Source organism: Homalodisca vitripennis, chromosome 4 (genome assembly GCF_021130785.1).
Source record: "Homalodisca vitripennis isolate AUS2020 chromosome 4, UT_GWSS_2.1, whole genome shotgun sequence".
Taxonomy (NCBI): domain Eukaryota; kingdom Metazoa; phylum Arthropoda; class Insecta; order Hemiptera; family Cicadellidae; genus Homalodisca; species Homalodisca vitripennis.
Window position 1 is genome coordinate 156,998,596 of NC_060210.1, and position 26,226 is coordinate 157,024,821.

The 26,226-nt window shown below is 32.4% G+C and overlaps 1 protein-coding gene across 1 annotated transcript; it reads left to right on the forward strand.

Moving 5' to 3' along the window:
- The first annotated feature begins 3,964 nt into the window (after positions 1-3,964).
- LOC124361244 (SCY1-like protein 2) lies at positions 3,965-22,767 on the forward strand. The gene is given in 7 exon segments (XM_046815287.1): positions 3,965-4,054; positions 4,057-4,146; positions 11,497-11,733; positions 13,947-14,079; positions 15,903-16,122; positions 17,407-17,577; positions 18,626-22,767. Coding segments are annotated over 7 exon segments (1,359 nt in total). The 3' UTR covers positions 19,044-22,767.
- The last annotated feature ends 3,459 nt before the right edge of the window (positions 22,768-26,226 follow it).

The window sequence follows — 26,226 nt, forward strand, 5'->3', positions numbered from 1 at the left end:
AGGTACACTTATCTCAAGAACTACTTGAGGTATCTTCATAATTCTTTTTTTCATTTAAAGAGGGCTTCTAGGGGAACACGTGGAACCAAAAAAAAAATTTTTTTTGGCATATACCCTAAAAGTTATATATTTTTGTTTTAACGCTTGTCAAAAACCTATATAAATATGTGTATATGTATGTATATAAATATTGAACTCAGTGAAATGTGATGTTTTTAGTGGTTCCACATATGTAAAACAGTGCTACAAACATACAAAAAAAATTTCATATTCCTACCATTTGTAGTTTTTGAGAAAAATGTACTTTTGTATTGAAAACCGCAACTTTCGGAAAAACAAAAAAACGGAAAAAATACTGCTTTATTACCTTTTTCAGTACATTCCAGGTGCATAGGCTGGCTGATCTCCTTCCTGCTCCTCATATTCATCCTCCAGACTTCTTTTTAGTAAGTTTTTCTTCTGTCTAATTTTTTTCTCTATATCTTCTTGAGCTTTCTCTGCCTTCCAAAATTCGCCGCCGGTCAAGCTTTTTCATTGCTGTAATAAAATGCTGCCCTGGTGACACTCCTATTTCTTGAAATACTTTGCATTTGCCAATGTAGCCATCATTAAAAGCTGTAACAGCTTCATATATGCCAAATTTCAAAGTTTTAATCTCCACAAATGTTCTTTTAGGTATGTAGGTCCAAATGACATTGTTGAGGGACTCATTGGGATTTTGAGTTTTTTCCCTTAGTACATTTGCCCAGTAGAGTTGGATTGGCTAGATCTTGAAAAATAGGTTTAATAAATGTCATTAGGTTTTCAGGCAAGTGAAAATGGCTGCCATGATCATAGTTTTCATTGGATTTTACGGCTTTGCGGTACTTACACCAGGTTTCTTCATCATCTGGACATAGTCCATGTTTGAGGCCTTTCATTAGAAGACATCACATGGAAAAACTCTGCCCAAATGGCTTTTTTCATGTCTTCAACAGAGTTTGTGTTGCGTCTAATTGCCAATCCGTAGTATTTTTGGAGCTGAATAATGGCAGAATCTGTTAGCTTGTTCTTGCCGCCAAGTCGTGAGCCGTCAGGGAGTGTTTTAGTCTTAGCTTTTAGATTTTTTAATCTCGATCCCATCCGTTTCTGGACATGGCCTATGCATTCTATCTTTGTTTATGGCAGTATCACCATAGGGCTTGGCTTCGCATACACTGGAGTACGCCTTGCTGTCTCCATCACCAAGGTATTCAAGGTAACGAGCCTCATACAATGCCTGCGAGCGCTGAAAAATTGCGACTGCTCCAGCAACTTCCATGGCTCCACTAGAACCTTCAAAGTTTGCGATACAGCCATCACCATGCGTGTTGTTTAGTCTATTAGTGCATCTGCAATATTTAGATAAAATCTCGATGTCTAGGACCTTACCGGTTGATAAAGATGTCACTGATACCACTCCATTTAGTGAAAGGTGACCCCGCTTTCTGCCATGAGCCATCAGCAGCTATAGCGAGGTCTCTGCAACCATCATTATCCGATACAGCTTCTTTGCACAGCACTTTGCATTGACTTCTTACACACTAACTCAGCAAATTGAACCCAAGTAATGCTCATGTTCCATGATATCTCAAAGGCGGAGGTGTAAGATTCATAAAAGCGCAAATTTTCTCCGCAGCCACTCTACCTTTGGCTATGTTACGCATAGCATTAAACCAAAACGAAGATTTAGGTCATAAAATGTGTTAGGCCTATCAGACTTTGCTTCATTCTGATTAGTGTTAGGCCTGACTAATTCAGAGTTTGTCACAGTAATAGTGTTTTCACAATCAGAACAGCTGACTATAATTTTTGATGCTAGGCCTACAATGTGTTTTACTTTGTAAACAAGTTGGCCATGGCAATTTTTACACACTGAAACGTTACTAAGAGCCTCATTCAACAATCCTATATTAACTATACAGTTTTCAGACTCATCATTTTCATTCAATTGGTACTGTTTCAAAAAAGGACTGACCTTCTTAGAAGATGCACTTTGAGGTCTTGGCCTATCCACATTTTGGAGTATTTGGTACCCTCGATTGTTACTTGATCCTGAGAAACTAGGCCTAGGAACTAGTTGGGAGGGTTATGTTGATTTCCTTTGAAAAACGCGTTTCTTGAAAGCAGGCTTTGAACGTGGCATTATAAAATTTCACTACACTTATAACAAAAAAATACTCAGAACTCTCCACTAAACTCACAAAAAAACCATAATCATTTACGTAATTTTCACTCTCTAAAACAGAAATGTCAGTAAACCAAAAACATGTATGCTACCTAGGTTATAAAGCAATGGTTATAAAACAGATGTTTTGTTGGTTAGTGTAAGTTGTTGACAATAACAAACTGTCACTGCCAACCAAATCATGAACATGACTGCAACGAAGTAGTACTATAACAGCACCATTCAAAGTGTGACTGCTACAGGCCCGAAACTGCCTGCAGGCCTATTTAAAAAAAAATATTTCCGACACTTCTAGTCATCATAAAAAAAATTTAATACCACCATTGTTATCGGGAAATTCCAAACTTTAATAAAAAAAAAAAAAAAAAAATTTGTAATTTTTGAGATTTTTTACGAAGTGCTCCCCTTAACCCTTTCCGGGCCAGGCGGCAATATATTGCCGCCATAGATCGTGTCTGAAAAGTGCCAGGCGGCAATATATTGCCGTCGGTGACATACGCGAAAAGCGCCAGGGCGGGCGCAATATATATTGCCGCGCCTTGATATTCGTAATTTTCTTTTAAAAAATACGACATCAAATGATTAAAGTTTTATGTTTTTTTATTCCCTGGTATATTTGTAGATATTTAATATGAATATAATTTTTATTTTGGAGGTCTATGCATTTTTATTTCGTAATTGTCACGTGACATTATCAGGTGACTCGATCTATTGTTGTTAATTCTTTATGCTTTAGTGCAATCGTACCATTGTAATGCTGGATTCTTCTTCATTATTTTATTTTGTGGTTGTAAATATTAGTAGTGTTAACCTGCTTAGCTATTGTGTGTAGTAGTTACAATGACTGACAATTTGCGATCTCACGGGGAGTGAAATTGTTAAGTAGCATATTTTGTAAATAGAAAAAGTGTAAATAAATTTCAAATAAAAATTGTGTAAAATATTTCTTGGTAAATAGTGTTTTTAACTGTATTGAAACTGCTTATGGATCCTACAATCATCTGTTTACCGGTACATCCGTAATGTGAATATTTTATTTTAAGTTTCTTGCAGTTAAGAGTCCAGTTGCTTTATCACTTGTTGCGAAGTACAATTTATGCGTATTTATACAAAATGTGTCATAAAAAAATTTATTTATGAGAGAAATAACACAAAATTTTGTAATGGTTGTTCCTTTATAAATGTACAATATAATAACATAGCTTTCTACGGTAAAATTGTTTTTCCTTTTTTAGTTATTTACGAAGAAAATTAAAAAATTAATTTTTTTTTTATGTAATCCATTAAAACATTATTTTTTTTAAATTTTAAATTACTTAAAACTACATCTTTATATTTTTTTGATGATAGTATATATCTATACGAGTAATTTGGTGCAACTTTTAGGTCATTCTCTAATGTTTATGAAAAGTTATAAATTTTAATCTAAGAGACTGCAAAATCGCCAATTTTAGCCTGCACTTTTGACTAGTCACAAGGGGATAGATATGTGAAAAAAATTTTGCAACATCTCATATTTGGTCCTGGCCCTGAAAGGGTTTTAAAACAGGTTACCCACTTTCATATCACATGTTTTTTATGTGTTTATTATGTGACAATGCCTCCAAACATCAGTCATTATTTTTCATGGTTAATCAAATAGACACGGTAGTAGGTTTATTACAGCACTGTTGAAAACTAAGCACTTAAGTGTTACTTCCTTCCTTTTTTTTAATACCTCTTACATTATTCTATTTTGTTCCATCATTAAATTACACGATGTTTATTTGTTTTGCCAGGGTTATTCCTTGTCTTGTAAAGGAATTTGTGAATCCCACTATGGTACCATTTGTGTTGCCGAATGTTCTGGTCAATCGCAGAAAAATTGCACTAAAGAGGAGTTTAGTCAGCTCATATTACCATATCTCAAACCTGTCATGAAGATGACTGATCCCATTCAGGTAACAAAAAACGTTAATATAATCTTACATAAGGTAGATGTAATCTTTCATGAATTGAGCCGAAATGCCAGAGATTGTTACTAATAGATAGGAAACACAGCAGGATTACTTACAAAAACCATTTCTAACTATGTGTAAAATATGTGTACTTTTTATGTTTTCTAAGCCAGAGATTGTTACTAATAGATAGGAAACACAGCAGGATTACTTACAAAAACCATTTCTAAACTATGTGTAAAATAGGTCTGATCAGTCGTTATCAGACCTCCGATGAGTGAGGGTCTCGTTATCTGATCTACGAGGCGCGTCCTGCCCATTACGCGTTTCATGTTAGATCGTGCTTTTTCATTCTATATTACGCGACTAGCATAATCGACTTTTTAATAAATGTTTACGATAGCATTTTATCGTTTACAAGTTGAGTGTGTTCACTTCATCTATTTTTAATCATGTCGGCCCAGTGTTTCAAGTGCAAACAATTAATAAACGACGCAGAAGTGGCAAAGTGTTGTGCTTGTGAAATGTGCATCGTTGGTATAAAAGGTGGCGATCGGAAAATTTCAAAGACTTCGGGATAAGACAGCTTGGAGATGTGACGCGTGTAAGGACGATGCGGCGTCTCTGACAGGCTCTGAGAGCGGCGAGGACAAAAGGTGCTTTCTGAAAGCGATTGCCGACCTCAGCGCTAAAATGGATACGAAAATTCTCAGATATGCAGTCGTCGATATCAGAACTAAGGAGTGATTTCTGCCAACTAAGTGAATCCTTGGACTCTGTGAAAGCTGAAAAATGTGGCCCTTAAACAGGAGTGTGGGCGTTGCTAAAAGCAATTAATAACGAGATTAAGTTGGATGTGTCACAATTGAACTCTAAAATTCATGATCTCGAACAATACTCCCAGAACGACAATTTGGAAATTACCGGTGTTCCTGTGACGCAGGGTGAGAATGTGTACGAGATTATGGCGCGGGTGGCGAGGGTGTTGTCGGTCCCATTCCACGACGGAGATATCGCTATCGCTCATTCGTCTCCAGTCATCTAAACGCACGCTGTACCCATCAATTGTCGCCAAATTTGTCTCCAGAAGAACCAGAGACGTATGGTTTACTGCGGCACGAGCTGTTAAAAGGCGGATCTGCGCTTCAAATATCCATCAAAAATTCGAGCCATCTGCCATTTACATCAATGAACACTTGACGGTGTACATGAAGGCGCTACTCGCCCAGTGCAGAGCCCCAGGTGAAGGAAGGACGACTGGCGTACGCATGGGTGTCAAACAACAAGCTGCTGGTGCGAAAAGTGGATGGAGCTCCGGCCGTCAGAATAAGTGGCCACTCGGACTTGGATAAACTGCTCGCTTCTGAGTAATAGATTTGTAAGTCATGAGAACTTAAATTTTATCTTGTTTTCTCATCAGCTTAAAGATCAAGTGTTATATCCTAATTTTTATTTGGAATTTGGATGCTTATTTGAATGTTGTTAAAGAGTTTTTCATTTTTCATTGTGTTTAGGAACACAATATCAAACCGTAAAATCACATATGTACACTTCTGTAGCTGTAGTTTAGGAATAAGATGGCAGTTTCTTTTTTCAAGTGCTTTATTTTTCATTTTTGCAATTAGATATCCAATAAATTATATTTAAATTAAGTCATATATCCTAGGCTCTAATATTTTTATTCGTATGGGCGCTGAGTACTATTTAAAATCGTCCTGATGCTCTGAGTAGCAATTTATAAGTAGGCCTAAAGTAAAGTAAAACTGAATCTTGTTATTCTTTTTTTTTATATATCTGAGGATGTAAATTGCGAAATTAATATGTTAAGTTAAAGTGAATAGTTGAATGATTATTAAAGCAATACAAATAATGTTTTTTTCCAACTGTCTAAGTGAATACTGTTTCAAGTAACCAAACTGGTGCAGTACGCCTAGTGATAAAACATTTGATATATTTTCATTTCAAACAAGTTTAAAAACCCCAAGATAAGATGTTTTGTTTATTTTAAAATTTTTTGTTTTGTTTAGCTTGAATGAAAAGTATCAGAACATTTTTAAGTTGTTGTGTATTAATTGCAGCTGTTTTTCTTTTTTTCTTTTTTTTTAACAATTACAAGCTTATATTTATTGTCCCATAGTTACAAGACTTCAATATACAGGAATTCAAATCAATGTTTCCGAAATAATAAAAGCACAGCTAATTCATGATCTAACATTCCAAAAATAACTTTGGTTTATCAACATTTAACTTATTTTTCATTAATTATAATTGATATGTATAACACTAAAATTATCATGCTAAATAGTTGTAGTTGATTTTCATTGATCAAACACCATGAATGTATTTTACTCGAAACTGCATATTCAATATTTTATTGATAGTTGGATATGTTTTTCACTCACACATTATAACCATTTTTTTTCTGCACGATGGGCTTAAAATTAAACAGTTTTTTCTTAAATGTATTTATTCCTTGTAACATTGATAAAGATAGATATTTTTACCACAGAGTTATTGTTTTGGGTAGGACGTAAATAGCCTAATGTTTGATCGGAGGAGATAGTTATAGTTTTCCATTTCATTTTAATTGTAATATTATTTATCTTTGTACTATTTTTGATTAAATAACTTACTATTAATGGCAGTAAATGAAGGTGATGCAAATGTTTATGATGGGGTTGGGTGTGAGGAGTTTGAAGAATCACGTGATGTCTGTAATCATGTACTTTTTGAAGATATCAATAGATTGAAACTCCTTCATTTAAATATAAGGAGTTATTTTTAAAATTTCAATAATTTATTAGTGTCACTCGAGGCACTCAACTTTTAGTTTGACATCATCATTTTGACGGAGACCTGGCTGGGCGAGGACGCTTTTTGCTTTGATTTAGACGGTTACGATGTTGCATGCACGATACAGAAACTAAACAGGAACGATGGGACACTTATATACGTGAAAAAGGGACTATCAGCTACTGTAACGGAAGTGGTGATTGGTGACGTTTTTGGATTGACTGTTGACTTTACTTTTCACAAAACTATATTTAGCTTACTGGCGGTATACAGGACACATGACAGTAACAAAGACATATTCATTGAAGAACTGGACAGATTTTACGAAAGAAAAACGAAAGATAAAACATACATTTTTTCTTGGAGATATTAATATAGACATATTACAAAACAACTTGCATGTAGACCGATACTTGAATACTTTGTGTGGACATGGGTTTGTAAGCTGTATAAACTTGCCGACCAGAGTGACTGACGACAGCCGGACTTGTATTGATCACGTGTTTGTGGACCATAACGACTTTGATAAGGTAGGGGCCGGGGTTTGGCGCACTGACATCACTGACCACTCAAGTACTTTACTAACTATACAGGTTGTGGAGAATGGGGTTGAGGCTCGCTGCGATCCTACAGTTAGTCGTGGGTTCGTAGATAAGAACAAATTTACCGCTCCTCCTCCGCGAACAGAAATGGGATTCTGTGACTGGGACGAACGATGTGTTAGAGAGCTCTCGGTGTTTTCGGGAAATTGTTTTCTTCTATCGTTGAAAATTCTAAAAAATCTCCAAACAAATGTTCATCCAAAAAGAAAAAAATTAAACCCTGGATAACGGAGGGCCTCATCACGTCAATAAGAAAACGCGACAAATTGAGTAAACAAATTTAAAAACAGCCCTTTAATACCGATTTGAAACGCTATTTTTCAAATTATCGCAATAATTTAAATCATCTAATTAAAGTGCAGGAAAACGGTACTACAGAGAGAAAATTAACTCATCGTCAAACAATCGTAGAGTTTTTGGGAAACAGTCAACGAAATTGCTGGCAGACGAACAAAGAAAGATTCCTTCCCTATCACAAAATATTTGAAAAACTTGGAGGGAGAGTTGAACCTAAATAAAGTGAAGGGAGTGGCCGACGAGTTTTAACGCGTTTTTCTCCGAGGTTGGATCGCAGCTGGCCTCAGCCATTGACGACAGTGGGACTCCATTAGTGAACGACAGCGACTTTACTACTGACACTGACTTTGTAATGCACACGGTTACTGAAACTGACATACTGAATACTGTGAATAGTCTACGAGGGTGGCTCTCTACCCCGGGCTATGATGGCGTGTCTGCTTCTCTGTTAAAGGAAAATGTACATATTTTTGTAAAACCATTATTGCACATTGTTAACTTAAGCATTACATCAGGAATTTTTCCAAACGAATTTAAAACAGCTAAAGTCATTCCTCTTCATAAGTCTAATGATGTCACATGCAAAAATAATTTTCGTCCAATTTCATTGCTCAGTATTTTTTCTAAAGTGATTGAAAAAGTTGTAAAAGGTCAGTTTGTTCAGTATTTTGAAATCAAAAATCTATTCTTAACGATTACCAGTATGGATTTAGAAAGGAAAAAAACATTTCAGACGCTTTGTTTGCTTTATCAAAAAACATTAATGATGCTATCACTTGCAATGATCGTTGTTTGTTAGTCTTCTTGGACCTTGCAAAAGCGTTTGATTCCGTAGACAGAAGTAAACTATTACACAAACTGGAGTCCATAGGTTGTCGAGGGCTATCCCTATCTTGGTTCCGAAGTTTCCTCTCTGATCGCAAACAGTTTGTCACGGTTTGTGGGGTAGACAGTGGGGAGAGGGCCATTGATTACGGTGTAATTCAGGGAAGTACCCTTGGACCAATTCTCTTTCTTGTTTATATAAACAATGTTGTCAAGTTAAATATATCCGGCCAGTGTTTTTTATTTGCCGACGACACTGTGGTTTTATGTCGGGGTAAAAACTGGGACGATGTCTATAACAATGCGTTACATGATTTGTCTGTTCTTAAAAAGTGGTTTGATCAAAATATTTTATCTCTGAATGTTTCAAAAACGAAATTCATGCCAATCTCACTAACACAGAGATCAGACCCACATTTTAATTCTCTTACTCTGCACACTTGCGGCAACTGCAATTAATACAACTTGCAAATGCGAACAGATTGGGAAAAGTGGAGAAATACAAGTATTTAGGTGTAATATTTGATACAAGAATGAAGTGGACTGCCCATGTTGAATATTTAAAAAACAAAATTCGGAAATACATATTTGGATTCAAACAATTACACGGAATATTAACATTTTCTGAAATAAAACTTGTCTATTTTGCGTACTGTCAGTCTTTGTTTTTGGGGGGTATTGTTGCTTGGGGTGGAGCGCTCAGAACAACTTTGGAACCATTATATATAGTCCAAAAATCAATTTTAAAGGCCGCGATTGGAGTTGGTACTGGGTTTCCGACACATGATCTATTTAATGTTTTTGAAGTTCTCAGCATAAAACAGCTTTATGTAAAAACCATCTTACTCTACATATTCAAACAACCGAGATTAATATTTAACAATGTATCCCATACATACTCTACTTACACGAACCGCAGAATCGATAGGAATACAGCCACTGCAGCTAAAACAGGTCTTTTTCAACAACAAGTCCATTTTATATTGCGCATATATTATATAGGAATATTCCGAGCTATTTGAGAAAAACTCTGGAGGATGTTCTGTAAGCTCTTATAAAAAGAGAGTGCATGGCTGGATACTTAGTATTGGCAAAGACGCGGCCGAAAGCGTCATAGTCTCGGGATACAGATAAGCCTACCTTGACCTCTTCACTGACCTTGACAAACAATCCACTATCCGTTATCTTACAGTTAATCACATCCTCCGGCGGTTGACGCGCCTTGTCTGTTGGTTGGGCCTTCGCGGGTGGTAATTGTTGGGCCCGGCGGTGGCTGCTGGCGGTGGCCCGGTTCGCGGATGTGGTGCGTCGGTCGTGCTGGAACGCGTTTCTCGTCGGGCTGGCTCTCTCGTTAGAGCAGAATTATGTCCATAACCACAACATGCATTTTTTTGTTTATTTTATATTACAGACTTTCCTTTTTTTTTATTAAATTTTGGATTCCTCTCACCCAATTATTACCAATGAAAATACTCCATACTCGTCATAATGTACCAGACCAAAAAATGTCATTTTAATATGAACCTCCTCAATATTGTATATTATATTATGTTACATGCTCCGCAACCCACGCACAGGCTACAGCCTATGTGGGTGTCAATTTCCTTGAATGTTTGTAAAGTTTATTTTGTAAATTTTTGGAAATAAATCTTTTTGAATTGAATTGAAATTGTGTACTTTTATGTTTTCTTTCAATCTGTGGACCCCAGAAGATAATTTTCAAGGTAAGCCTGCTGTTTTCCCTATCAAATAGTAATAATCTTACATAAGTTACTTAAAGAATGTGGCTAATGAAAAGGGATTTTTATTATTACAACTTGAAACCTTTTATATAATTTACATATTTTTATAAATATTCATAGATGGATAAGGTTTTGTATAAGTAAAAACTGCCACAAACAGCCCAATATTCAACCTGGAGACAATAAAATGTTTTGTAAATATAAGCTTTGCTAGCAAGAAATGCTGCAAGGGCATACTTGATCACTTTCTCGCAAACAAAAGGCTAAGGGACAAGGAGATGATAGGGAGCTTTGTATTTAACAAACGAGCTTACACTATTTTTAGAAACCGAAATCAGTGCTGTTGTGATGTATTCTTTTAACTTTTTCAATAAGTTAAGATCTGAATTTTGAATGTTGTACATTACTGAATGTTAAATTTTTTGTACTAAAATAAAATTAATTATACTTTTATACTTTTTAATTATGATTTATTGTATGGATGTGACAACAAAAACATTTTACCAGAGGTTGTGTAGTTCTCTGCTTATATTTTATTATACTCATATAAAATGTGCAGTTAGTTTTATTTGGAGGGGTTTAATATAAAAAATCATACAGGAATCTTTTGAAAAATTTGAATTCAACTATAAATAAAGATATACAAAAAAAGATATATATATATATATATAAAATAAAGATTAGTCTATCTTGATAACATACAACTGTGTACTTGAAAAGTTTAGATTACTTCATTGTTAAAAACAAATTAGAATTGGATGATGCAAATTGGGGCAAGATTGTATTTTAATGAAGCAAAACTGTTTGTATAATTGTATTGCTCAAGGAATAAATTATTTTAAAAGCTAACCATTTGACTAAAATTACAATTCAAGATAAAATAATCAACAAACTGTGAGATTTGTTTGTACTTCATATTGTTAAATAGTAAAACTGATTAATTTAGTTCACAAAATATTAGAATTAAAAATAAAGTTTGTTATGCGACTTACATTTTACGTGTTCAATATCATTCCAGTCATATTTGTTCTGGTGCCATATTATGCCAATCTAATTGATATCAAGATTAAACTTTCCTCCTTGACTGTTTACAGATTCTGCTGATATTCATGCAGAAAATGGAGTTACTGCTGAAGCTCTGTCCGTGTGAGGAAGTAAAGTCTGATGTACTACCTATGCTGTACCGAGCACTAGAGACTGATGCCCAGCAGATCCAAGAACTGTGTCTCTCTGTTTTACCAACATATGCCAGCCTCATTGAGTATCCAGCTATGAAAAATGCCCTTCTGCCCAGAATCAAGAGGCTATGCATTTCCACGTCCTTTATATCTGTATGTTGTTAACCAATCCTTGCATGTTTTGAATAGTCTCATAAGAACATGCTAATGACCTGTTGTAGGTGGACAAGATGATGTGCTCTCTAGATAGTTTCTAGTTTTCATGAAGCAATGATATAAATAGGTTGTATTGGTTAAATAAAAAATAGACACAATATTAATTAAATTAAATTACAATTACGCTGGGAATTTATTTCATAGTTTGAAATATTTCAGGAGCTAAATTGACAGAACGATATCGAAAAATTTCTCAGGGTGAACCGTCATCAATAAAATAATAAATAATCATTGAAATTGGCATGCAAAAATCCATACATATATAACATTATATTTGTATTTAAATTATAAATTTCAATAATATGCAGATTTACATCATCAAGTTTAAAAAAAAAAATGTATTAGTTACATTTCACAAATTGAAAATTTAGGTAGGCTTGATAGAGTAAATTAAACTGAACAGAATGATAATGGCAACCCCAATATAGGGATGGGGAAAATTGTGTATTTTGGATATTTTTGCTGCCAACGAAATGACTTTAAACGTATGTTTTAATGTTTGAGTTGAAAAAAGCTTTAAATTGATGTGTCACTAGACTTATGTTTACATTTGAACTTTTCTAGATTCAAACCCTAGACCCTCAGTTTCAGGAACATCTTTCAATTATTATAATTAAAACTAAAGTTTTCGGATAGTCAATAGCTAATTTAATGGGTACAAAATTTATTATATTGTTCTAGCTCATACTGGTCTCCTTATATAAATATTGGATGGGTGGACTAGGAGACTCTGTATAGTTATAATATTCTGTCCTTTGTTTAAGTAAACAGCTGTAAATGTGGTAATTCTCTAATCCAGCAGCATCCATAGAACCTACTAGAACACTAGTTACTTTCTTAGTTCACTATAAATTATATTTCAAGTACAAAAACTATATATTATATATAGTACAAAATTATAGTATATATCTTATATATATAAAAATCTTGAGTCACGATGTAATGTTGCCAATAAACTCCAAAACGACTGAACCAATTTCAATCAAATTTCACATGTATCCGTAATTTAGTCTAACTTAGAAGATAGGATAGTTATTTATCTGAATTATTCGCTTATGTCGTGAATATAAACGAATAAAATGAAGAAAAGTTTTCAAAGCGCCTGCACATTATAACCTGCAATTACGAGATAGATATGTATATTAAACAGTGAAACACTATTTGAAGGCGCTAAGTTATGATGTATAATTGTCTAAACTAAATTTTTGGTTGAACTTAAAGGTTGAGTGGTAGACCACTTTGTAATAAAATACATTATGCATGTACAATACATTTTTGACATATTTTCTTGATCGTGACATCAAGGTAAAATCTACATCGGGGTTGGAAATATAATTTACTTCAACCAGAAATGCTCATACGCGGGCAAAACTTACGAAAAGCGTGCGAAGCCGCGGGAAACAGCTAGTATAATATATAGTTTTTGTACTTGAAATATAATTTTATAGTAAAGTAAGAAAGTAACTAGTGTTCTAGTAGGTTCTATGGATGCTGCTGGATTAGAGAATTACCACATTTACATTTACATTATATGTGTATATATATATACACACACATATATACCATTTTAAATATATAACTTCATACATACAATAATATATTTTATAAATGTACACTAGAGTATATATATTTGCATAAATGTTACATTATTTCAAATTCCGTGTTACGTTTATTATTTTATACTATGTTTAATTTTGTTTTTGTGGTAAGAAGACATTATCATTCATTAGTAAACATTCATTGACAATTCATTCACAATGACAAGAATTGATATTAAGATAATATATAAAAAGCATAGGGTTATAAACTAGAATAAAAAACGTAGAATGTAGCATTCACTCACTATAAACCTCTAAGGATATAATTTTTCTAGATGGAAAAACAAGATAAGAGAAACTGGCCCTCTGCTATCTAATTTTTCCAAGATGTAATTCAACCAAAAACTTATTTAGGAATGGTCATGCCATTTTTCCTATTAGTAAAATAAGATTTATGGAATTCTTAAAAGGGTTTGAAATGATTAGGAGTAGACAGTATTATTGTAGTTTTCATACTATTGCAGGACCTGTATCAAAGAATATGGTTGTTTGTGATATAATTATATTAGTATACTATTTTACTTCTACCATTCTAGTTTTAAGTTGTTACAGGTACGTGTGAACTGCCTAGTGTGTGTCGGCAAATTGTTGGAACACCTGGACAAGTGGTTGGTGTTGGATGAAGTCTTGCCATTCTTGCCTCAAATACCCTCCAGGGAACCAGCAGTACTCATGGGCATCCTTGGTCAGTTACATTGACAAATACACTCACAACACATACTCATAAACTGTCTTTCCAAATCTTAAGATTAAGTGGAATATATTATACATTTTAAACTACCTGTATTATTTTTTTGTATCCAATAAATAACATATTTATTTTGTTAATATAATTATAAATGTATAAGTACACAACCTGGGTTCTCTAAATCAATATAGAAATTATTCCTAATATGAAATAATAATTTTTTTATCAGATAATATTTTTCTTACCTTGCATTACTTAATCCAACTGTCAGCTTCCCAACCAAGCCCGATACACCCCTATCCTCAGAGCCAATCCTTGTTCCGAGGTTACGGATCAAGTTTGCCGACTTTCCTTACCTACATTTTTCTATCGACTAGAGGCTCTTAACCTTGGAGACCTGCAGACTCGTAAATAAATATTAAATCAGCATCATCTAACCATATGGCAGACCCTTAAATTGGAAACCTTCAGGATCTTTAACCAGTTATCTGAAGGTTATGAAACTATTATTTGTGTGGAATGTTCGGTGAAAGTGTATTATTAGGCTAGAAAGTGTATAATTTGAGGAAAACATTATCGTTTTAATATTTTTAATGTTTTTAGTACCATCCCTTTTCAACCTCCACTAAAACTAGCATGGCTGACAATCAATTTATTTTGAGATATTGAGAATATTTTTATTTTATTATGTAGGGGAGAAAGTATACTGTAACTGTAATTTCAATGATAAAACATGTTAAAATATTTAAGTAAAAATATAGTATTAACAAAAATTTAATTGTTTAAAACTTTGGAATACAAATGTTGTAATTTTATGATCATAATTTATTTGAATGCATCTTTTTTATTGTTCCTTATGTATATAAGAACAAACATACCAAATTAAAAAAAGTAAGTATCTGAGTAACTGACTTGATTTTTTAGTGTCTGAATAAAATTTTTTATATTGGGTATTTGTTTAGTGTCTCACAAAATAATTCACAACTTGTATAGAAATAAACATAATGGGATGATTTTTGTTTTATTGTGTTGGGAGAAAAGCAGGATATGAATTATAATATTTATTTGGATTATAAAATCTGTTTTTTTTTTAATATAAAACCTTTTTTATTGTTCCCTATGTTAGAAGAAACAAATATAACTTACTAAGTTTAAAAAAAGTAAGTAAGTATAAGTAATACCAAGTATGACTTTTCTTATATATTACTGCGAAATATTGAATATCTGCACTCACATATAAGTTGTCTAATATTTGGTAAACAGCTTTTACCAGCTATAACAAATCAAATCAAGATAGGATAATCTACATTTATTTGATTTATTGTGTATAACATGAGACTAAGTACAATGCCATATGTCAAAATTTAGTAACTGAATAATAAATATTCAAAAATCTGATCTAATCGGCCCTCTGCACTTTTCATAAAAACTCATGGACCGATCTCATTGGTCCTGCACTTTTCGGAAATACCCATAGGCCGATACATCATTGTCTCTTGGCAATCAAAGCGTTGAGGAATCAAGTTTTTGTTGTTGTTATATTTATTGATAAATTTTCACTTTAATATTTTTATGTAGCCAACAAATTCTAAAAACTTGTAGGAGCGCGCGCACGCGCACACACACACACACACACACACACACACACACACACACACACAATGGACAAAAAAGTTTACATATGTGGCTCTTGTACTGTCTACTTCAGATAGTTCATTTATTTTGTACTTAGTGGCAATGAATAAGGAATTATAATCACCCTACTTAGACCTTTGGTAGGTCAGTTGTAACAGGACCTTAGGAAATTGTCTACATTGCAGGTATATACAAATTGGTGTTGACCCACAAGAAGATGACTATGACCAAAGAAGTTATGGCAACCAAGGTTATTCCTTTCTTGATGCCACTCAGTATTGAGAATGCCCTGACACTGAATCAGTTCAACGCAATCATTGCTGTCATCAAGGAGATGGTCAACAGAGTGGAAGGGGAACACAGAGTCAAACTGGAACAACTTAACTCCATACAAAATGAGCAACAGTAAGTTCTTGTAATTAAAGATAAAGTGTATTGTCTATACTTGATGCCAGCTATTGTAACTGCTGTCTCCAAGTCTGTATCCATTACTATTTAGCACATCAATTTGAAATACCATGAAGTATTTTTAACATTTAACGTGGTTTCATATGATTGTCTCAATCGGCAAAATATCGTGTTGCAGTGGTTTCATGTAAACATCACATATATCTTCCCAATAGTTATGTTATGTGTAGAACTGAGTTGCTCTACTGTGCTTTGGGATCTTGTCTAAAACATCATAGTACAATTGTGCACTTGATGAAACAATCAGAATACCTTTTCACTACTAAACTACACTATATTTTGAAGTCTAGGTGTCTCCGATGTGAAAAGGATGCAAAGAGTTCGTTTTTAACGTTTTTGTTACCTACTTTTTTATCTATTCAAACAGACAGGGACTCTAGATTCTAGTCTGAGACAGTGTCAAATTTCAGATATGCACTAAGTGGAAGGTGAAATGGAGTTAAAAACAACAAACACTCACATTAAACAAAGTATAATATATGTATAACACTTCTTATTCACAAATAAAAATTTATTTTTATTGCTATAAAACCATACAATTTTTATTATAAAAATATTTTTTATCAAACTTGTTTTATTTCACAAACAAATTCATGCATGTTCCCCAGGTAAAACGCCTAGATCTGGCTCTGCCTCATGCTTGCTGAGGTTCAAAAGACATCCCTTGTTAACTATGATTTCTCTGTTGGTGTGCAGTGAACATATCAACAGTGACTGATATAGTAATATTATAAATTGGAATACAAGTCAATTAAATCTCTCGAAGAATCCACCATAAATTAATATTATCACATTCATTTTGTATGTCATCCAATCCCACAGAAATTATGTAATCTGTTCCAAAACTCTACAATCAAATCTGCCTTTATGTGATACTGAAATTAAAAAAAGGAAATATTTATATTACTTATTACTTCTCCCAATGTGTATTTCAAATTAAGTTACATTAGTCTGCCTAATTGCCAAACGTTGACATTAAGATTTGTTTAGAAGTTATTAAGAGATTTAATGATGACTAGACTTAATTTAAAGTAATACACAACAGGAAATTAAAAAAAAAAAAAAAAAAAAAAAAAAAAACGGCATTCTTATTTTACATTATTAATGTGAGAGTGCAACATGCAATAGAAAAGCCATTTAGATTAAAATTATTTGCAATAAAAAAAAATTAGAAAGTTGTGCACAGGATATTTTATTGAATAAGTTTTATTTTTATTTAAGAAATATGGACTCCAATATGGCATCACAGTTAACCTCTGCTCCACCTACAAGGTCAGAGTTTGAGGAAATCCTGGGAATGCAACCTAGTCCACCCAGGCCTACAATGTCCGTGAACTCCGACATCTCATCATTGGCTCAATCCAAACCTCTTTCTCTACAGGACAAACAAGGGTAAGTCTAACAATAAGATTTGTGACATTTTTTAGGAATAATTTACATACAATTTATAAAATATATGGTGAAAGAATATTATTTCATATTAACAATGGATTTAAAACTAAGTCTTTAGGAATATACAAAAATGAAATTGTTCGTATTACACATTTTTTATATGCGTAATAACAGTTGTACCTTAATTTGGTCTTCAAAAGTGTGTAACAAAAATAGTGAGTTCAGAAGGTATTAGGTAGAAGATTTATACTAGATAGAGACATCTTTAGACTAATATTAATGAAATAGATATATTAATTGTGTTATAAATGTTTATTTAACTTAAAAAATAAAAAAAAGTAGAGGACATATGTTTTACAATAAATTTTATTTCTTAAAACTTGTTTCCATAGTTTGGAAAAATTGAATCTTTCCACCGTAGCTATCATGGGAGTCTGCACTACAGGCAAGTCCTCCCTACCTTATGATGGTTGTGCTGTTATTTAACATTTTGCAGGGGGTCTAGTGGCTGGAGACGAAGCTCACTGCTCCTATTAACTTGAATGCTGTGGATATGATTATTTTTTAAATTATTTTGTTTAAGTAGTTGACAGTCTTCCATATATTAATTTATTAATCTTTAGGGAAAATTGGGGTCTGATGAGTAGGCAACTTGATCAAATATGTAGTGTGATCAATAGGTGATGAGTTAAATCAAGTGTTATACTTTATTAATTAGAATAATAGGTAAAAATAATCAATTAGTTTTAAGTTAAATTAGGTAATCAAAGCACAAAAGTCCTGATCATGAGACCTTTGAGAATCTGTGCACAATATGATCTACGGATCAATAACGAGCTGGAATCTAAGCAGTAACAAGTTTAAAAAAGATTTAATGCTAAAATCAGAGTATGTTGTACATCCTAGTTTTCTGAAGTGAGACATAATAATCATAATAACTCTAATTTTAATTTCAGGCGGTTGATTGTTCAAGAAGTTATCTGTTACAAACATCAAGTGTAATAAATGTAATATGCCAAATTATTCAATGTTCTCATTATTTATGCAGGTTAGTGAAGGAGCAGGATGCTGTCAGAAGACTCCAACAAGAGCCAGTTCTGAACCCTACACAAGTTTTACCAAAGGGCCCACCTCCTGTAAAGGACCTCACTATGTCTCTGATGGAAAACAACCTGAAGCAGATATCTCTGGGTGGGCTGGGCCCACCGGTAGCTCCAGTGGCTGCTCCTGTAGCACCAGTAGCTGCGTGGACTGCACAGGCTTGGAGACCCCCTGTACAACCGCAAGCGTGGCAGAGCGCTCCCGTAACCTTCCCTGGCCCTCAGTTCCAACTCTCCACCAACAAGGTACCCATGAACACTATGGTCAGCCAAAACACATTTCAGAGCTCCATGATGAACGGCATGAAACCCTCACAGCCCACCAAACAGCTCTCCAACACTGAGATCAATGATTTTCTCAGTTAATATTTATGTTTGAGTAAAATTGTTTTTATGGTATATTTTATTTTTTTTAGGAACTTTTATGTTTTCTACAAAGGCGTTTTAACCGAACCAGATTTTAATATTTTTAAATGTGTTTTGTGTTTTTGACAACTAGAAATACGGTGGTAAATTTGTTTCACAGAAATTATAATATACTGTAATTTGTATGTATATATCATTTTAGTATAACACAATTTGTATATTTTATACATTCCTGGTGTATAAATTTGAACTACTATGAATAGTGTCAGTATTATTTATTTATGATTTACCTAAAGCATGAACTAGTCTTCTTCTGGTCACGTTTTCTTAAGGTTAACTGGAGGCTGCAGTTTATGTTGATTAGAGTTGCTGTGATTTCTTGCTGATTACAATTTTCAGTTGTTATTTATTTAAAATATCCTCTCATAAATTAAAAATATATGCATAAAATTCTATTTCCGATGTATTTATAAAATTATCACATTTAATGCTGTTTTGAAGCAAGTGCCTTTTAGTACATTGTATTTTTTTTTATTTTTTTTATTTACAAGTATTGTAGTCTGGTATGATAATTTTGTGTATATGTATGTCTTTAGGTTAACTTGAACTATCACTACTTACTCTCTGTTATACCAAGATTATAAATATAATGAAAGCAGACTCTCTTCATTGATTAATAGATGTGGATGTTGTAATATATTAATTACATAACTATGTAATTAATTTGCTTCTAAGTAACATAATACTACCTACTAATGTACTACTAAAATATCATTATACATGTCATTACAGATTAGAGGGAAATAGGGGTGTGTTAGAAATAATAAACATAAATAACAAAATAAAATTGAGTTCAATATCTTAACAATGTTTTTCAGACTACTTTCTGTGGTCTTTTTACTTTAAGTAGTACTGATTACTTGAAATCATAGTTAAATATTTGTTTTTGTGATACAGTAATTATTTATTATCAGTATAAGCATCGATTCCATGTTGATACTGAACTGTCTTGTGTACGTTATCTGATTTTAAGGCACATGGTGTTTCTGAAATACAAATTTTCTGTAAAATAACTTGAGTGAATATTGTATAGAAGGTACTCCCAAATCAAGTCAAGCTATAGTTGAAAAAAAAATGATGAAATCTCTAATCAATTCAAACTTAAGATGCAGCATTAAAAAAACTTGGGATAAAAACATGGTCTTTTCTGTATTGTGAGGGGAGATGATTAATATGTTTTATTACGAAATTTAAATTATGTACATTTATAAAACGTTACAAAACGGCAAAAATGCCCATGAGGGGCTTGCTTATATATTATAGAAATTGTTACTTAGCTAAAGAGTAAGCTATGAATATAATAAATAAACATTTGGACCAAAATATTTTAACAGCACCTAAGCAAGTACCAGTTGTAATTGCTTTCTTAATCCTACTTGGTTGTTTATTATTATATTTAAAAAGATAATTGTATTTTTCCATATTATTATATGTTGTGTTGCACCTTAAAAATGTGTTACCTTGTAACTTTTGTGTATACAGTAATGTGATAAACTCTTGTTTAAAAGTTGACATTTCTTTGTTCAGTGTTTTTGTACCTTAACTTTTACTTATGAAGCAATAAATGATTATTGGAAATCAATATGTTTTGAACTAAATCAGGATATTGGTTCACTACACTTTACTGGTAAATTTGTCAGTTACTTACAATTTAAGTATTGGACACCATATGTTTTTGACAAAATATTGATCCTTTTAGAACTTGCACACCCCTATTTTTAATGAAAAACTAATAAATTATGCTTAAATATACTTCCTATTCTTTGATATATACTTGTTTGAATTCACATAGTTATTTACATAATTGTTTTCTTGCACTGTGAACCCTTTTTGTAATATTAGTGTTTATGTTACTTAATACCATTTATTGTTAGATTAAAGCCTATAAAATAGCTTTTATTTTTCCTTTTCACTCAAAGTCCCTACATTAAACTCTAAGCATTAACTTGTTTTTATAAACAATCTTTCAGAAATATCCACTGTTATTATGTTCTGAACTCATACCTCACTTGTCTCGTACTCCCATCAACGAGCTGTGTGGTATACTGAACACTTCTGAATTAGAATCAGTGGTGGGGGACTTTGTATTCAAGCAATACTCTCTATCCATACCAAGGGTTAAATACTTGATTAATTTGCCGAAACTGTAACAGCAAATAATGCTCTTACAGTATAATATTGTTGAGTGTATCCGATGTATATAAGGTCTTTGTTATGTACCTGAAACAATTCAAACTTTTTTTAAGTGTACCAAAAGCTTAACAATTTCCATGTTGTACTAATGTTGATTGATTGAAGTAATTCCATATGGAAAATATGAACTATCATTGTGAAGGTTGTCACAATAGGTAATGTTAACTTTACTTTTTTGATATGACATAAACATGTTCTGCACAATATTCTATGGTTTGATAACCTTGATGCTTGTTTAAAATTATGTTTAGAGTATATTAAGTGAAAAATATAGTGGGAACTGGTTCTCAAAACGTAATGTCAGGGTTGTGTGTAATTTAATAAGACCTTAGAAAAAAGTTGAAGAAACCCATTTTTTTGACATTTGTTTGGGCGATTACTTCCTTGTTATACGTAAACCTTTGTCCGGCAAGCTGCTTCTTCAAATTTGGAAATAAGAAGTCACTGGGGGCCAAATCTGGTGAATATGGTGGATGTTGTAATAATTGGAACTTGAATTCTATAATTTTGGCCATCACAACTGCACAGGTATGCACACTTGCATTATCTTGATAAAACAAAATCTTTTTCTTTTTCAGATGAGGACGTTTTTCCTTTATTTCTTTGCTCAGCTGTTTCAATAATGATGCATAATTCTCTCTTTTTATCATTGTTCCTTTAATCCTTCAAATAATCAATTTAGATGATTCCGCAGACATCCCAAAAGATCGTGGCCATAACCTTACCGGCCAACTTGACCGTCTTAGCCTTTTTCAAAGTCCGTTCGCCTTCAAAAATCGACTATTTTGACTGTTCTTTTGTCTGTAGGGTTTAGTGATGTATCAATTCCATCAGGATTGTAATGGAAAAGCACTAAAATAGCTTTAGAGTCAACCACACATTTGCATTTATTCTCTACTGTGAGTAAACACTGCACCCGTCTTGCTAAGGTTTTTTCATTCAATTTCTTTGTGCAAATTGAAGCCACCGTACTTTGCAAAAAGCCAGTGGTCTCAGCTGTTTCGTGCACTTTGATCACTTAAAATCATATCGTGGATTTTATCAACCATTTTGAGGGTAGTCCGGATCTGCATTCATCTTTTGTGGATGTACGACCATGTTTCAACACATCCACCCAATTGTAAACAGTTACAAACACTGTGCAGATGTGCCATGAACTTTGTCCAACTCAGCTTTGATTTCTTTCGGTATCAACCCTTTTTAATGCATAAGTGTTTAATCACTGTATGAAACAGACTATTATCCATTTTTATAGACAATTTAAAGTTGTTTACTTCAATTGAAATGAAACAACTTATAAAGTTACACATGAACACTGACCTTTTTTAATTGCTGACGGCTTCCTCAGAATAGAAAGTTAACAACACAAAGTAGAACATATTGTTTTCTTATTATTGCAGAGTCATAACAAGCAGTTGTACTTCTCTTGTTTGTGTGCAACCCAGCTGTTTGGGTGACTGTTCAACAATTGGGTGCCATTATATCCTACATTGTGTTGTTAACTTTCTACTCTCTCAACTGCTAATGGAGACATATTTTTGTGTACAGTAGAGCAGCAATAATTTGAACATCAGAAATTCAGATTAGATCCAGCTGTCACATTTAGTAAATACTGAACTGTATTACTATTAGTTTAACTACTCACCAGGTGCTAGGGATTTATATGTACTCAAATTATGTGTGGGTAGTGGTGAAAGGGGCAGTGGAAGAAATGGTATCGTTACTATTTCTTATAAAGGTGCATAAACAGTAGTTGGATAAGGATGAGAATAAAAGTAACACTAAAGAAGCAGAACCTAAACATTCTTAAGCATATCCAGCATACAGTTATAGCACACTAATCGAACCTGATCTGTAAAAAATGAGACTACTGCAGTTCAAAAATCAATAAATAATTTGTTTAAGTTTAAACATTAAATGCTGTAATATTCTAGCAGTATTTTGAATACTGAAGGTGAGTGTATTTTACCAATGTCATAAGGAGATATGTGTTATTTTGTTCTCTCCATAAAATAACTCAATTATTAAATGCGATACTGTTCCAAGAATATTATATGTACTAATGAAACATTTTAAAATATTAGTTTTATTCATGTGCTTCACTTTCCATTGACTGTTAAAGTGAATTATCACTGAGTTTAGCATTTATTTTATGTCGGAAAATATCGCTTGGCCTTTTAGGGAGTTATTTCAAAAATCCGAATAATTTGATAATACTGAAAGGTCCTAATTAATCTGGATTTTTGATGTTCTACTTTATTGGAACTTATATGTCATTTAAGATCTATATATTTTAAGGTTTATATATTAAAAACCCAAAAATTGTTGTCAGCCTTCAATCTTTATTTTCCAATCTAGATGACGTTTCTTCCACTTCCTCTATCACATTAGAAATGATTTATATAAAACCATTTCAAACCATGGGAATTTTTGTGTTTGACTATTTGGTCTCCGTACAATGTACTGTTTGATGAAATTAGTATTATTATAACTTTGAAAATTAATAAAGTGTAAAATATTTATGCCTAAGGTGAACATGTTAAAAAATCAAGGAATTATTGGAAAAGCATTTGTCAATATTGATATTCAGCAATGTTAAGTATTTGCCTCAATTCTCTGTTGTCTGCATTACTGTTAATATTCTCATTGGGTTTTTGTATAAGACCATGTCTTGGTGACTAGCCAAAAAATTAAAGAATTGTTCAGAACCACACAGAAGTGTACATAGAGGGTTGCACCGAGATATTAATGACGTTCCCCGTATTACATAATAATGAAATCCAATATCTAGAAAATACCAACCATATCTTCATGTACTCTGTATTTTGATTTTAGATTGCTAAGAGGGTGAAACACATATTCATTTATGAGTCTTTGGAACTTGCTTGGATCAGAATTTCTCCCCCCCTCCCATCACTTTCTTCTCCTTAGAAATGTGTATTGTGACCAGAGACTATCTAACCTTTCACATTAAACTGTCCTTGTGTGTTTTTATATTTCTATATTACTATTACTGGTTTTAGAACCAGCGAATAAAAATTGAAAATATTTATTTCTTTTTCAATCTTTTATCAAGATTACCTGTGTAAATAGTAGAAGTGACAGAATACAATATTGTAACATTTCTTTTCACTATTATAGTGTTCATTAGACTGCAACTGTAATATAACAACTTTTTTAGACCTGATTGAAATATTGATGTATTTAAAAATGTATTGTAAATGTCACAACCCTTAGCATAAAAATTATTGTAGATCGGTTTTAAATAATTATTGCTAAGTTGAGAGTATCAGCGAAAAAATTAATTTTGTATAACCCATTGAGGTAGACAAGTAATTCCAGAGTCTGGACCAATTGCCAACACTGTTACGTTATGTGCCCTTGTTCTTGTATTATTTAATTTAGTTTGCCAAATTTCTAAAAGATATAGTTCAAATGACCTTTCCATATATTAAGACATTCCATTTATTAGCTACCCAAATAATTTCATTTGTTAAGAAGAGCTAGCTTGACAATTCTTCTCTTTAATTTTGGTTTCACTTATTTTTTTGAAGCTGTTGTTATAATATAATAACAGTTTGTTTACATTGCATGTAATGTAATATACATAATATATATGATTTTGAAGTTGATAAGGTGTAAAATACTGATTGTACTAAATAACATAGTTCAAGTGATAATGATATGATGAAGCATTGAAAACTGTCCTACTTGCCGCTGCTACTTGAACATTGTATTCCAAGGCTAGTGAATTACTGTAACATCACAAATAAAAACTTGTCAAACATGTGAATACTTCATCTTTGTACTGTAACATGGTTTTAAGCTACTAGTTTATTCTATGTAAACTATACAAATGTTACTGTGGAATATGATTTTATTGATAATTTGTAATATCACAAAAATGCAAAGGTGAGGGGATTTTTAAATTCGTAAGTATATACTATTATTAGATATGTGCTAAATTATATCCATTTCCATAAAACATTTTGATCTATCAGAAACTATACAAATAGGTTCTTAAAACAGTGGTTAATATACAAAACTTACCTTTAACTTTTGCTTACCTAAGTAAGTATGTAGAACAAAAATTATAAAAATAATAGGAAACTCAAATTTTTACATTGTGTTTTAGCACTGTTTGCACTTGATGTTTTCTTATTTCCCCAGTGCCACAAGGCCTGCAGAGCACTAAATACTACCTCAATGGGTTTAATACCTTACTTATACAATTTTTACAATGCTTTAATTTCTGTAACAAAAAGCTCAAGATGTTTAACCACAGGCTAGATATTTATTCCTCACTTAAATAATTAAGTAGATTATTTTGCATTTTAAATTTATACTTTCCATATATATAATAATTAGTCATAATTTATCATTTTCAAGTGTTTTTTTTCCTAAAGACTGTTGTATGGGTTGTAAATTTTCATTTTATACTAAATGATTCTTGTGCATCAACATTTTTCTGTGTCTAGCTTCTGTCTAGCTATACTTAAATACAATATAAAATAATTATGTATATTTAAAAAATGTATTTGTGTTTGTGCAAGTAACTTATTGGTTCTTAATTTAAAAATCTGTATTTATTATAAATAATGTAATGCAATTACAAGTTTTATTAACAAAAGTTATATATTATTATTTGTTAATAATTTTGTGAATTATTTGTTAAAAATTGTTACCATTATTACAATTTTGTAAAAAATTATCTTCATACTTTTGTTATAGTTATTAACTTTTGTTTGATTGAAAAATACAGTTTATTAAAATATAGCAAAGAATTTTAATATTCCACCTTAAATTTAAATTTGTTCATGTAATGATGAAATATTATTGAGTTTAAATTTTCTTCTTTATAAAATAGTAGAGGTTCCCTTAGTTTACTTTCTTTTAGGATTTCATTTTGTAGAATTATTAAAAAATCTAC